Source organism: Lissotriton vulgaris, chromosome 10 (assembly GCF_964263255.1).
Source record: "Lissotriton vulgaris chromosome 10, aLisVul1.2, whole genome shotgun sequence".
Taxonomy (NCBI): Eukaryota; Metazoa; Chordata; class Amphibia; order Caudata; family Salamandridae; genus Lissotriton; species Lissotriton vulgaris.
The window spans coordinates 585678194-585693475 of NC_141698.1; the positions used below are offsets into that span (position 1 = coordinate 585678194).

A 15282-nucleotide genomic window follows, 5' to 3' on the forward strand; every position below is an offset into this window, starting at 1 on the left:
ATTAGAAAAACAGTTGTTGATGACATGCTGTGGCCTACAGCCCTATCTTGTGTATGTAACTGGGAGTTATGACAGGATGTTGCTGACTTTTCCACCTGGTGTCTTTCCATAGACTTATAAGTTCCCCGGCCATAAATGACTGGTCCAAAAACCTGGGCGTTTGCTCTTGTGATTTTATCACAACAATCCACTATGCACATCCTTTTATTTTGTCAATTTTATTCTGTTCCCAAAAAAAAGCTGGATTGTGACCATTTTATAAACTTTGGGCACGAGACCATGTCGTCTAGAATTTTTGGTCATACAACTTTTAGATCATGAATTGTTCACTACTTCTGTTACATTCTTGTAATGTATTAACTCAAGGAAAACAATGTGAAGAGTCCTCGCTTTTAAATTTACGAATTTTTAACTTGTGTAAAAATATTATTAATTGTTTTATTCCCTTATGATTGTCTGCTTGTAAATGGATGTTATTAACTGTGCTTTTATGATGTACATTTTAAATCGAATATAGCTATTTTTGAATTGTATGAGTTCCGCAAGAAGCTGAAGACTTGGCTCTTCATATAATTATTTTGGGACCACACATGCCTACTCACCTTGGCCAAGCACCTGGATGCACTCTTTGGATGTTAAGTACACTGTACAAGTCAACATAACGTATCTAATGTTCTGCTAATCTCAAGAGTCCTTAAACAAGCTGATTTGTTAATGCAGACCAGTTGCTTATGCCTGTCTCAGTCTTGGCATTTTGTTCCCATGAGGCACATGGTCAAGACTAGTTGTATACACCAATAACTGTATGTCGGGCACAAAGGCAAGTCCTATCCTCACCAATGACCACCAGTGTTAGAAATGGTTTGCACCCTGTCCAGCTAGGAACCCTACTGATTTGCATATAGCTGGGTCTGAACTGTGGTGGCAGAGTGAATTAAAGAATGATGATGGATTCAACCCAGATCTGTGAGTGTTTGAAAAGTTTCAGTACTCCGTCCAACTCCTTGTGTTTGCTTTGTTGACGCTAAATTGGCAGGGTATTTCCAGACGTGGGTCCCTTGCTTGATTTGCCACTGGATTCAGGCTAGCCTGGCTGATATGGGGTGTTACCACTAAACCGGTCCCAGGATGCTTGTTTCTGGTTCTGGGAAGACCTGGCTTGGCAGTTTGAGCTGGACTGTTCCCATGAGGCACAGGGTCAAGACTGATTTGCGTATAGCTAGGTCTGAATTGAGGTGGTGATGTGAGCTAAAGAACCATGATGGATTCAATCCAGATCTGTGACTGGGGGAGAGTGTCTGAAAAGTTTCAGCACTCCATACATCATCTCCTTGTGTTTTGATATGTTGGGTTATTTGTCAGCATTTATTTGTTTTCACAAGCTACTGCTTGTCGCGTGGACTCTGATTCGACTTGCATTCACACTGTAGGTCACATGCGTGCATGTGGGTTTTTTTTTTTTTGCTGCACGCCATCTTCAGCCAGTAAACACAATGGTCCTCTCAGGGTACTGTTAACTGTTGCCTCCCAGTGATATCTTGTACAGCATGTTATTTTATTGAAAACAGTTGCAAAATGTTAACAAGTTTTGTTGCCAAATATCCTTATTTATTAACCCAAACTACATGGATGAATTAAATAAAGTATACTCTACATTCTTTTAGATATTTAAGGATTGAATTTTTTTTGTACGTATGGTAATATCGGTAAAAATCTGTACTCTTAGCATTGCATGTTTATGCAGTTTAAAACTGGTGTCTTTTTTTTTTTCTTCTCAATTAGGACAACTGAACAGCAGCAAAGATTCCATGAGATCTGTTGTACTCTTGTTAAAAGTCGTCGAAGAATTGTTGGCTGGTGGAAACGTCTTTTCTCTTTGAAAGAGGAAAAGCCTAAAATGGTATACATAGCTTTTTCCTTATTCAAATGTGTCTTGAGCGCAAATGTAGTTTTTGTAATTCACTGCTTTGTATAGGTTAAATAGGGCATGCAAAATATAAACTGGAAAGATTTCTGATCTACCCAGTTGAACGTTGGTTCGTTTTCTGCACTTTACACTTTGGAAACTTGCCAACATTAGTGAGCAAGGACAACAAATAGAATTTTATAACTTTTTAAAAATTTGATTTCCTAAAGTAATGTACCTTCCTTTATTCTGTCAGCAGGTTGTACAAAACCAGCATATGACCACTTTGACATCGTTTCATACTGCTTCAATTCTAATTGCTATTTGTCTTGCATATGAAACATTTGCTTTATGGTACATGACCTGGTCAGACTCACGTTATTTTTCTTACAAAAATATTTGTGTATACATAGAGGGCCTTCCAGGTAAGCGGTCTTCACTAGTTGGTCTTTTAAACTTTGTATTTTGCTCCATCACATACCGCAGGGGGCAATGTGTCGGTCAACTTCAGCTGTTAGCTCCCCTTGCAATTTGTGAATGTGTTCTACAGGTGCACAATGTGCATATCCTTCAATGCAAGGCATGGTGGGTCAAGAATGCTTTTTTTATTTAAAGCTTCGTATTCATCGGTTTGTAAATCGTTTGAGCAAGGCAGAATCTGTTTCTGAAGCGCTTTCTGCTATTGTGTGATACTCGTGGTTTGGTGGCACGAAGGAACAGACCCCATCAGGTTTACAGAGCAACGCACCTTGATGAATGTGTGACTACATGGGTTTCTGAGCCATTCCTCCATGGAGCCCAGATGACCCTATAGTGGGGTACCTAGGGGCTCTAATATCAGAGTCGACAAAGGTCAGCCCTACACTGGTGAGTGGCACAGACTTGGGCGCTTGCCACGCAGGGATCATGTGTTTCCATATTGAAGAATGCCACGTACTCTCATGAGCCACCTGGCAGAAACATGTTGATTGTGTGAGTGATGACGGGGTACTAGTTCCTTTTTCTTTCCCCCACATTGTTTTTTTAATACCTAGAGGTATTCCATTTTAATATAATGCTCAGTTTGGCATATCGGTTTTTTTTTTTTTTTTAATGTTTTTTTTTATATATATATTCAGTTTCACTGGTCCATTCTTGGTTATAAATGCCTCCCTGACTTCCAGGTGTAGACTGGCCCATCACCAAACTGGGTTTTCGATGAACATAGGGAGTCCTATGATGAAGCATGACACCTGATGGTGTATGGGGACAGCGTCACATTTTTGTGTATGTCCTGAAATGGGCTGCTCTGAGGTGGAGCATTGATTGGTATACAAAATTAAGTCTTAGGTGGCTCAGTATTGATAGCGCGGTTGTGCCTGGAATGCAGCTCACTCTTGAGGCCCCATTGACTCTGGGTTCCTATTGTTGATGGAATCCAGGGTTTTTGTGCTTTGAACTGGAATTCCACACTAGTTCTCCTCTTCCAGCAACCGTTCACTCATTCTTACATTAATTTGCTAGCTCACCACATACAGCATTGCATGCAAACTTACCAGTCATCGACTAAGTACAATTGTCTATTTAAAAAAAAAAAAAACACTTATTTGGGCTTGCCCAATACTGCCATTAAGATGTACATTCATATGTACACATGCATTGGCCAATAACTGCGCCGTAAACCATTTATGGCCAAACCTGTATGCTTTACCAGTGGTTGTAGTGGCATGAGTAGATTCAGTTACCCAGACCCCCCAGGATATAGCGGCATGGATTCGCAAATTTAGCGGCACAAATATGGAAATTTAGCGGCATTTTAATCCAATAATCCCATTGTAGCCCCAGCCCAACTTTTGTCAAGAACCTGATTACGGTGGGAAACCTTCCCTCCCGTTTATCTTGTAGGTACTGAAATTTAGAGTTTTGTCGTATTCTGAGTGATTGACGTGGCCATTTCGTTAATGAGATCTTAGTGAATTATTTATGTAAACTGTAGTTCTTCTACCAAGTCACACCACTGGGCTTTGTAGAAAAACATCCCCCTGAGTTTCCCTATCTTTACTACATGCCAACTGTTGCAGTGCGTTTGTGCTTTTTAAAACTTTTTTTTTTCAACATTTAGGGTTTATAGAAACAAAGCTACCTTCCTTACGCAGTGACTCACATCTTTGAGCATTTTCATGAGACTTACTGCAAATTTAGAGATTTTGTTTACCACAGAATCATTTCACATATTATAGAAATCTAGTGCTTCTGTAGAGGTGAAGTTGGTGACCGGGAAAATTTATTTTGAATAGTTAAAGTTGAAAGATATGAGCTGCTTTCTTTTCAAAAGAAGCCGAAAATGTTTCAAGGTTCTTGGGTAGTTATTTGTCTTTTAGGTTTAAAGCATTTTATTAAGTACAGTGGTACATCAGTGAAGGCATAAGTGTAAAGGCAATAAACAACAATCACAGACGAAACAAATCAATGCTTCCTCTAGGGCATGCCACTGTCCGTAAAGTTCAATAGTTCCAGCTTTGTCAAAGCCCCCCCGGGTGGCCCGCTCGTGTAACATACCCAAGCGTTGTACTGTAAGCGAGTGACAACCCCGCTGTACCCCTCTTTTAACGGAACAAACCATCCCAACAACCCCCCTGCCCACCCTCCTCCCCGTCCCACCCCCCTCTGTCCGGTGCTGCACCAGGTAGAACGTCGACACTTGCAACTCTCATCCGCATGCTCTCCCATTTCCTGTGTGCAGTTCTGAACCCTTCCCCCCGACCTTTCACTGTATGGGAGGAGTAAGTCTCAGTAGCCTCGGGTATCTCGGGCAGGTAAGCTCCCTGAATTCGGCTGCCAGTAGCGTATGGAAGGGTAGCCACAGCTCCTGGAATTGATCTACGTCCCCTGCCAGTGTAAGTGATATTTTTTCCATCCCAAGAACATGCCACAGCCTATGAAGCCAACCCGTGATGGAGGGGACAGTGGGTGTACGCCAGTGTATCAAAATGTTCTGTATCGCCGAGCCTAGCGCAATAGCAATGTGTCTCCCCCTACGAGATTTCAGTGGATACATTACCCTTCTGTCCGGCCATCTGTCCTGTGCTCTTGCAGCGCGCGCTTAATGAAACGCAACACCAGTCGAGCCGGTGCTCAATGCCAGTCCCGGAGCACCAGTGCCTTCCTTCGCGAGCCTCCGCCGTCGCCGATCTCCCCAGATGTGTGCAGAAACACAGGCCCGGGCCTTCAAGCCGCCCGGCTGGACAGCGAGGCAGGTGCACCACCGCACCAGCAGCAGCAGCCTCTCCGCTTCCCGCAAGCGCCTCTCCTCCACAGGTCAGGCGGTCCCCCTCTGCAGCCGGTGCCGCGACTTCGCAGCCGCCCAGGACCAGCACGCCACTGTCCCAAAGTCTACTGCGCCACCCGGTGGGACCCACCGTGCCTTCTATGTCCACCTAAACATGGGGAGTCTTCCTCTGCTTAGTCACAGCTCCCAGGGGCCCCTTCCCAGCTAATTATCATGAGCCAGGTGCTGCTATGACTTCGAAGCCACCCCGGTGCGGCGCTCTGCAGACTCTTGCTCTTTGCGAGGTCAACTTGTAGCACCCCTGGGCGCTCTGCTCCGCCTTATGCCCCCCCAGCCCGCTCCTCACCTCCACTGCCGAAATCGGGGGGGAGAATTTCTTGTCCAGGGCCCAGCTCCGTCGCAATCAGGCCTCGAGACTCCGGACCTGCACTGCTCCAGCCTCCAGGCGCTATCTGCAGAGCGCCGGGGATCCTCCTCTCTGGGGCTCGCCACTCCTACAGTGCTGCCTCCCCGGCGTTCCAGGCCTCCGGTCTCCTCCAGCTAGGCCGCAGCCGCTAGTAGTCTCTGGGGCAGGGCCGGGGCCCCTCGCACCACCGGAGGACTGGTCAGCGCTCTCCGGGCCCAGGCTCACCGCTCCGCTGGGCCGCTTACGTGCTTCCGCACCCCTCAGGACCTCTTGCCAAAACCAGCTGTTCCGTCAGTGCTTCTACGGCGGTGCTCCGGGCCTTCGCACTCTCCCGGCCAGGCCGCAGCCGCGGCCTCGATTCGTCTCGGGGGCGAGTCCGGGGCACACAGTGCCGCCGGGGGTCCGGCCAGCCCTCCCCGATCTCGGGCCTTCGGCTCCGCTGGGCCGCCAAAATGCACCAACACCTTGCAGGACTTCCCTTCGTGATCCCCAGGGCCTGCGCCGCCACCAGCTGGGCCCTCGATTCAGCCTGCTCCACCACCGCTGTCCGGGGCTCCAGCGACCGGGCTCACCGCTCCCGATGCCCGGACCGGCAGGGGAACCGGAGCTCAATTCAGCCGCTGTCAGAGGCTCTCCCGACCGCGCCCGGTCTTCCGGGCTGGAAAAGGGGGGGGAAAAGCAATATTTCAGGGCTCGGGGCCGAGGCGGGTGTAGGAGCTCGGGAGGAACACGACCGTTCACTCCGCCATCTTGGCCACGCCCCCCGTTATTTGTCTTTTAAAGTTATTTTTAAGACGTCCCCATGGTATTCCTGCAGTCGAGGCTGCAGCTGCCTCCATAGCAAAAAGTTTGCCCTGTAAACTTCACTGTTTGAGCTTTCTCTAAATATTGTGGCCGTTGTCTGCTTCAGGGCAGACCCTTGACTTTGCTGAGCTAAAGGATATTAGTTTTCAAAATATCTTTGAAAAGAGAAGGCATGTGCCTGTACACATTTCAAGAGGAGAAAGTCCTCTTAGCAGAAGGGGGTCAGAATACAATAATTGTTCGGGTGAGTATAGTTTCATTTACTGCTTTAATGTAAGTTTGAACATTCCCTAATCTCATGCTGTCATTTGTTTCTTCTTTCTAGTACTTCATTACTATGATCAGTACTCTGGCTGTAGCTGCATGGTTAGGACAGCAAGTCCACAACCTCCTCCTTACATACATTATTGGTAAGTTTTTGTCCGCTTCTGCTATTTTTAGTGTTTTGTACGAGAGATGGTAATTTACAAATACTATTTCTGTGACTTTTGTTGTTGGTAGTACTCACATTTTTCATAATCTTGCCATCTAGCCGTTCGCTTAGTCTTGGTTAATTAAAAAATGTACGTGGTACTTTTTAATAAGACCTCACTTCGTCATTTCAAGATTACTTGCGCCCCTATCTCCTTCAGATTTGGCTTTGTGTGGTTTTTGGGTGAGCCGGGTGCAGTAGGCGTCACTGTTATAGAAGGCCTGCACTAGTTATGTAGTTTTAACTGGTTTATGTAGGTGTAATGGTGAAGGAATTCCTAAGGTCTGCAGAATCCTGTAAATACAAGGTAACTGCTCAAACTGGTGTTCAATGACCACATTTAAACCTGTAACTGCTACTGCTGCAAAAAAAAAAAAACTTCCCTCCAGAATGAGTCTTCTTGAAAGTATCAAACTCGAGCCCTATCGTTTAAATGCCTTGTGGTCTGGTATTATTTTTTTCCCCCTTCTTTCTAACCTCCTTTTTAGGGGGTCTGGAGGGTTGGGGATTATGCCTGTGCCATCAACTGGGCTCGCAAATTGCTAAACTATGAGTTTGGGGGTCCCGCTAGATCTAAGAATGTGATATGGTTTATAAGTTTGACTCAAATGTTAAAGTTTCTCCTTAGTGAATAAATAAAATAAGTGCTGAGATCTGTTTAAGGAACATTACCCTAAGTTGTAGGATGAAGAAGACATGGATGCCTTTTGTACATCTACTGTGAAGCCAGGACAGTTCACACTTTCACAATGGCATTGGTTTCCAAGGGGCAGTTCTGGCTATCTACAAAGGAGAATAAGCATTTGCAATGCAATAGGTCTAGCATTTGCAAGAGTTCAAGCTATTGGCATTGTAAATGATAATGCCTTTAATTTGTTTAGCTAATTAACACCTAAATAAAAGACCATGCCAACAGCTCAAACTTTTGTAAATGCAAGCCCTATTCAAAGAAGCAGCCGCCATTGCCCACTGCTTTCAACGTGTAAGTGCCCATGGCATGCTGAATGTTGCAGGAAAGCATGTTGTGCCTGCAGTAGGTGAAACTCATTAAAGAAAATCGTGCTTACTGACCAAAAAAGACATAGCGTGTAACAACTGAAATGCATGGGCCAGTCCTCATGGGAGGTACAAATGAAGACCACATTTGTCAAAATCCAAGTGAGATCTCTCCTTGGCTCTCAGTACTGTTCACTCCATATTTGTACTCTAGGTTGGTTGTCTTTTGGTGTTTGGATGAATATGCATCTTAAAAAGTTGCCTGTTAATAAATGCATACGTATACTGAAAGAAACCAAGGTTCAAAGGTCATAATTGGGGGTGGTTAATAATTTTTTAGTTCATGTTTAGAAAAAAAATAAAAACCCTATAAATTCACGGGGGGTGTGTGGAAACGAAGGTTATAGTTAAGTGAAATGCATGTCTAGTGGGAGTGAGCGCTACACAGTCTCTGTAGTTGGGGAATGCCCACCTAGTGGGGCTTGGACGGCTGGAGGAAGTAGACTGTACGCACAGATTAGGTACAGAACGCAGACTGCATCGTAGGGACACGCCCATGTAATGGGACGTCATAATGTATTGTGAGTGCGCTTTTTATAAGAAGTTGGGCACAACCCAAAGGGGGAAAAATTTTAAAGCCGTCTCCTGCTGGAGCTCTTCCACAATAATATTATTTAGTTAATTTGACAATAGAGTGCGTCCCCTAGTGAGACCCCAGTCAGCTTCTTAATTGTTGCACAGTGATTTGTGGTGAAGTAGGTGCCAAAATGTGAAACCTATCTCCCACTTCAGATCAAATAGGTGCATTAAACTTCATCACTTACAAACTGGGCAAGAGATGTTAAGGTCACTTAAAGTTTTACAAAGAAAATGTATCCAGTTAAGTTTGTACCTTTTTTTTTATATAGCGTGGCTTATCGCCTATTTGCATAATTCAGCTAATAATGACCATTTGTTTGCCTGTTACCAGTATTGTTACAAACCTGCTGCATGGAATGTTTGTGTGGCTATTTTGAAAATCCAATAGATCAGGCTTGCTTGGTCTTCGGTTAAAACTCCCTTGCTCCACTATCCACATTTTGTAAAAAAAAAAAAAATATTCTTCTGTTTTGAATGTATCTTTTTCTTTTTTCTTTAGTGACCTTCTTACTTCTGCTTCCTGGGCTAAACCAACATGGACTTATCACAAAGTATATTGGCATGGCTAAAAGAGAGATAAACAAACTTATGAAGCAAAAGGAGAAGAAAAACGAATGAAGCAATCATTGAAAGGAAAAAATTGATTTCCAAGGGAACAGCAGTCTGCATCATTCTTCACTGATGTCTTTTTAATTATATATGTTTTGTTTGTTAATGTAAATGTTTGAATTGCACTGACCTTGTGTGGAAATGAAAGTAATGCATAATGTACTCATCAGCTGGTTTTCAAACCTACTGTTTTCGAAACCACTGGTTTAGTCACTGAAATGTGTTGCATGTAAACTTGTTTTTGTGTTTGGTCCTGTGTTGCAAAACTTGTGAGGCACACGTTGCCTCTTACTTTGTAAATATGCCGGTCTATCTTTGTGTCTTTTTCTTAGCACCACCCAACCCCACTTAAATTATGTTTCACTTTCTTTAAATCTGTCTTGAATTTTGGCTTGTCAAGTAAATGATCGTCTTTTAAAGTAATTTCTCTTTCTTCATTTCTAAAAGTAGTGCCTGTGGTCCTTGAGTGGGGCTATTAAGATGACAGGTACGGTGAAAAGGAGGGTTATGAGAAAACTTGACAAAGTAAAAAATGTTCATGTTCTCGTTCCCAGGCCCGCTACTGATTATTTATTCTCACCCCAAAAACACCCCACCGCAAGCTTTCCCGCTTTTTAGGTCTCTTAGCCAGCGCATGCACTGCTCTGCGAGAAATTTAGTGAGTGGCTTTTGAAAGTGCTACCACAGGCTTTTCCTGGCCTCAAGCTTTGCTGTTATTTCGCGTCTGAGGTCAACAGGCAGTGTCTTCTGACAAACTGATGTTCATTTAACAAAGATTTGAGTTGACTTTTCTTTTCATTGATTATGCGTTTGGAATTTTGTGTAATCTGAGCCCGGGGACTCTGCTGCTGGGGTACGGGAAGTGGAAAATGTTTTCTTACCCTCGACATTTACGTACTTCTAAATGAAGTAAAATATATCAGCAAAAAAAGTCCATCAGTTTTTTGAGCTTCTGAAGTCTGATGGAAACGCTGATTTTAATAGGGTCAAAAAAGCTGCACACTTCACTTGGCGAGGCACAAATGAGAAATGTGCCAGTAATCTGCTGTTTGCACATTCCCGCTGGGTCCAGAGGGGTTTAGCTGTAATGCTGCATGTCTGAGGCTCCGTAAACCGAGATCTCCAGGGGCCATGTCAGTGGAGAGGGCGCTGCTCCCTGAGAGGAAAACGCACCATTTGGTCACCTTTTGAGATTCCACAATGGGCGAGCTGTGATCCTTAAATAGAACATTATGGGATGTCTCCTGTACTCGTTTCTAACCTGGCCTCTGTCTTTGTTAACTTAATTATCATCCAGGGATCCCTGAGGCAACTCCTGCTTTCTTTTTATATTTACTGTTTAAAGCGTGTAAAGTTAAGGTGGAAACAAAAATACTGGCTTTAGGTGATTTTTCCTACCTGACAGAACATTAAAATACTGGCCATCACAGGAATAGCCTGCCAGGGGGCACCCTGGCTCTCTGTCAGTGCCAGTGCCCCAGCACACCTGACTTTCACCATATATTTGGACAGTGCGTTCCAAAATGTACCACAGGACACACGCTGCTCCCCAGGAGACCGGGAAAAGCTGTTCATTACGTGGTGTGGATGTGAGACTTTACCGGGTGCTAAACTCACTGCTTGACATCGGGCTATTCATATTCATTTTAAAAACCCTGAGCTCACCCCTGGGCAGCTGCGGCAACAGACGTCAGGCTTCATTAAAGGAACAAGTGAAAGCATAAAGAGGTACCCAACCAGCTGAATAAGAAGAAACTCCTTGGGCTGGTAAGGTACAATCTGGGAACAGTTGGGCTGAGTACAGATGTAACTTTAGAGTGGATAGCATCCTTACATACGTACAGGCAAGCTGCGCCGATGTCTCATTTTATATCTCCTATGTATGTCCTACTGTTCAGACTTCCACAGTGATCTTCCTTTAAGTCTATTACCTGTGTCACGTGCAGACTTGAAAAATTAACGCAACACAGAGTTAGTGAAAAAAAGAAACCAGCGTCAAGGCCCCAGTGTTGGTGCAGTGCTTGGGTTTATTGGCACATCAGAAAAAACACCCTTTGCGAACAGCGGCATTAGTGATTTCTGGGCTAAACGGAGTAACGTGCAGCGCACACAACGAAACTCCGGCGGGCGCGTTGTGACAGGGTAAAATGGCTGATTCACGAAATAGTAGGAGGAAAGAGGCAGCGGCAAAGCTTTTCACCCATGCTGGGACCAGTAATGGCGATGATACGCAGCCACAGGTAAAGAAGGTCGACTAAGTAAAGCAATTGTGGGATGCATTATGGAAAGTTCTCAAATGAGAACAATCTAAATTGTGGGAGGCGGCTGCCCTCACTAAATATATTGAATGCAACCGAAATACCGCGGGGCTTGAGGATTTTCATAATTCCGACCTTCCAAAACCGGACCCTGAACTTATTAACGAATGGCTGGCGAACAATCATACTTGTTCAACCAGTATGCTTAATATACTTATCAAACATGCTGAAAAGGAGTGTGTTAAACTGAATGAGGAGAGTGAAGCATTAATTTTGAAACTGAAGACAAAATACACAAAGTGAATTTACCCGGAAATGAGTAAAATTGAGAAACGATTGGAAAAAATCGAAGAGGAAATAAAAGCAAAAAACAAATTTTTTTACCGGGACGAAATTGATTACAGCAAAGGGCAAATTCTAACTTTTGCCAAAAGATTCGATGCATTACTAGACTCCACAAATAAATCAAAGAAAGTGAAACCTGCTGTTAGAAAATTAGCAGTAGAAAAGGATGCTCAGGCAGAGGGAGGAGCGTCAGCAGCCCACTCAGATAGTGATACTGCTGAAAGCGATGTATCCGAACCCATTGAATCCATACCAGCAAAAGATCGAATTTGCCCTGATGGCTCGGGGACGCCAAGGCACCCCACCAAGGATGCGCGAAAGAGGCGGCAGAGGAGGCGCAAATACAAGGCAAAAAGGAGCAGTAAACGATGTGACAAGCCTGGTGGGAGTTCGAACAATGGGAAAATCGGCCCAGAAATTAACATGACTGTGGTAAATTTATCTAAACGTACTTTGTCAATAGAACAGCTTTAAGTATTAACACTAGGTCTATCATTTTGTCCAACAACCAAATTCAATTTTACTAATGCACGCATTGATCTGTTTGGTTTTACACGCAAACTTAAACTAAAAAAATGGTTCGCAACCAAACCTAGTTTTAAAAGAGATCAAATATGTGTTAAACCCAACACATTGACTTTAAATGACATTGAATTGTTGCATGCAGTCCATGAATTGGCGGGATGTGAAAATGTCAGTGACAATCCCTTACTTAATTTAACTGATACTGACATTATTAATACTGACATGAGCAGCGAAAGTGGGTTCAAACCTAAATCCATTTTTGTACCGTAGATTACTAACCGCCATATTGAGAGCTTTGAATTGGGCATGATTGATGAAATGAAGAAAATCGATAAACGTAAACCCAAGCAGATATTGAATTTGAATAAGAAATAGTTTTCAGCTTTAAAAGAAATGGAAAGTTGGTCAGATGTTAAGAACAGTGACCAGGGAGGTAATGTAGTAATTTGGCCCCTGAACATGTATTTAAGTGAAGGACTTGGACAACTCTGTGATGGTGATAGCTATATAACTGCAACCAAACAGGAATGCAATGATGCTAAACGGATATTTTGATAAACTAAGTGATTGGAAGGCTAAGGGCACAATAGAAGGGGAAGAATATAATTATCTCTTGTGTAAATACCCTCAAATCCCGGCGATGTATCTTTTGCCAAAACTCCATAAAGACCTCCAAACACCACCAGGTAGACCTATCGTATCATCAGGAGGTAGTCTCCGAGAGAATACCTCTAGATACATAGATTATTTTTTTACAGCCCTTTGTACATGCACTACCCTCACTTGTCAGGGACACGTCAGACTTTCCCAGTATCATTAATGAACTGACATGGAAACCAGAATATTGGCTTATAAGTTTTGATGTCGCAAGCCTTTATACAAGCATACCTCAGGATTTAAGCATAGATGCCTGTAAACACTTTTTGAGAGTCAGATCGGTCTCATTTGGTACACACGCTCCTGGATATGTCTGAGAAACAACTATTTTATTTTTAATAAACAACTGTACAAGCAAACCCGGGGGACGGCGATGGGTACGTGCTTTGCCCCCAGTTTCGCAGGTCTCTACCTGGGCTGGTGGGAGCAGCTAGTGGTGAATAACCTCTCCCACTTCAGTACCCACGTCGTTCTCTGGGTTCGCTACATAGATGAAATTTTCTGCGTCTGGGGAGGCACACATGCACAAGAGTTTGAGGTCATCCTTAATAACTCTTTAAACCTACAGTTTACATGTCACTTGAGCCAAAATACATTAGACTTTCTTGATGTTAGACTAGAAATAACAGAGGGGAAATTACATAGCACTTTATTTCGCAAATCCACAGCAGGAAACCAGTCTCCTGCACGCGAAAAGCTGCTGCCCCCCCCCAATCTAATACGAAGTATCCCTTTGGGAGAATTGATCAGAGCGAAGCGGAATTGTAGTACATCAGTGGGCTTTGAACAGGAGAAGAAGATCATGAGGAGTAGAAGAGGGTACAGTCAAACCATAATTAAGCAGGCTGAAGATAAAGTAGATCAAATGATTAGAGATGACTTGCTTATTCCCAAAGAATGTCAAAATCAGGAGCAAATCAGATTTATCACGAATTATGACAGCCAAGCATGGGAAGTAAGACGCAGTCTCAAAAAATATTGGGATGTGCTAAAATTGGATAAAGATATAAAGGATGTTATCCATGAGATCCCGTCTATAACCTTTAGAAAAGCCAAGTCTTTAAAAGACACTCTGAGCACCACTCTGACTAAAGAACATCAGAAACCTAATCGGATACAGGGATTTATTCCTTGCAAGAAATGCAAGGCATGCAAATACAGCCATAATTGCAAAGTTTTAAAAATTTCAAAAGACCGGTCAGCTCTTAAAATCGTAAAACAATTAAGTTGCAATACAGAGTATGCAATATATGCATTACAATGTCCATGCAACAATTTCTATATAGGCTGTACAACCAAACAGGCCAAATTGAGATTTCTTGAGCATTTGAGAGCTATAAAAAAATCTTAATCAACAGTACCCGGTGGCTAGACATTTTGCAGCTGAACACAATCAAAACCCAAATCTAATGAAGTTCTATGTACTTGACTGTGTTGAGAATAAGGAAAGGGGTGGCAACAGATGGTTGGAACTGAGAAAACTTGAGTCCAAATATATTATAAAATATAACACGACACAACCCACAGGCCATAACTTGGGGGAAGAATTAGCAATTCATTTACAATCCTAAGTACAGGCCACATAAATATGAATATCCTTCGCCGCTGTCTGTATGGAATTTCCAGTCTTTTTTTTTTTATTTTAACAATGATTTTAACGTATGACAAGTGATCCACGCATAGGGAATTCTTACAAGTAAAACGTTGCATTGTGTTCTTTTTTTTTGATTACAGGAACTGGATTGGACTGTGGGAAACATAGAAGTGCTGTAGCCCACATGGGCAACATATCTTTATGATTTGGAACACTATTGAATCCTGGGTTTATTATATATCTACAAAAAAAAATAGATTTTTGCCCACTTGGGCAGGACTCGTGATGTCATTGTTTTAAAAAAAAAACATGAACTTTACCAGGACTCTATTTAAGTATTCACTCCTTTGGCACAAGTGACAGTCTGCTCAAAAACCACAATGAAATAAATTGTAGAACTTGACTGTGCCTTACAAATGTATATTTGCAACAATGAGAAGTATTTCATTTATGTTAATTGATCACATGTCGATTGTAAAAAAATGTAACTTTCACTTTAAAAACTCCACCCGTGATCAAGAGATCGGCTAACCTTGAAACGCGTAGGGGTATTTTTTCTGATGTGCCAATAAACCTGAGCACTGCACCAACATTGGGGCCTCGACGCTGGTTTCTTTTTTTCTTATCAAAAGGCTGAACCAGGAATTGTGGCATAATTAGGGGTTGGCGACCCTGTCGAGTGCCCGCTGTGACACGAGGCAGAAGCACGCTGCTTTGAAGGTGTTTATATATATATTTTTTTTTTCCACTAGTCCATGTGGTAAATCTCTTAACTCCAGGTCATTTAAGTATCGTATTTGAGG

General features: G+C 43.1%; 1 protein-coding gene across 1 annotated transcript in view; it reads left to right on the top strand.

Moving 5' to 3' along the window:
- Positions 1-9523, top strand: part of ARL6IP1 (ARL6 interacting reticulophagy regulator 1) — a 32069-nt gene extending 22546 nt beyond the window's left edge. Inside the window, exons 4-6 of the mRNA XM_086941428.1 lie at positions 1783-1900; positions 6710-6794; positions 8991-9523. Of these exons, the coding sequence (XP_086797554.1) occupies positions 1783-1900; positions 6710-6794; positions 8991-9109 (322 nt within the window). The 3' untranslated portion in view covers positions 9110-9523. The remainder of the gene's footprint in view (positions 1-1782; positions 1901-6709; positions 6795-8990) is intronic.
- Positions 9524-15282: the final 5759 nt, after the last annotated feature.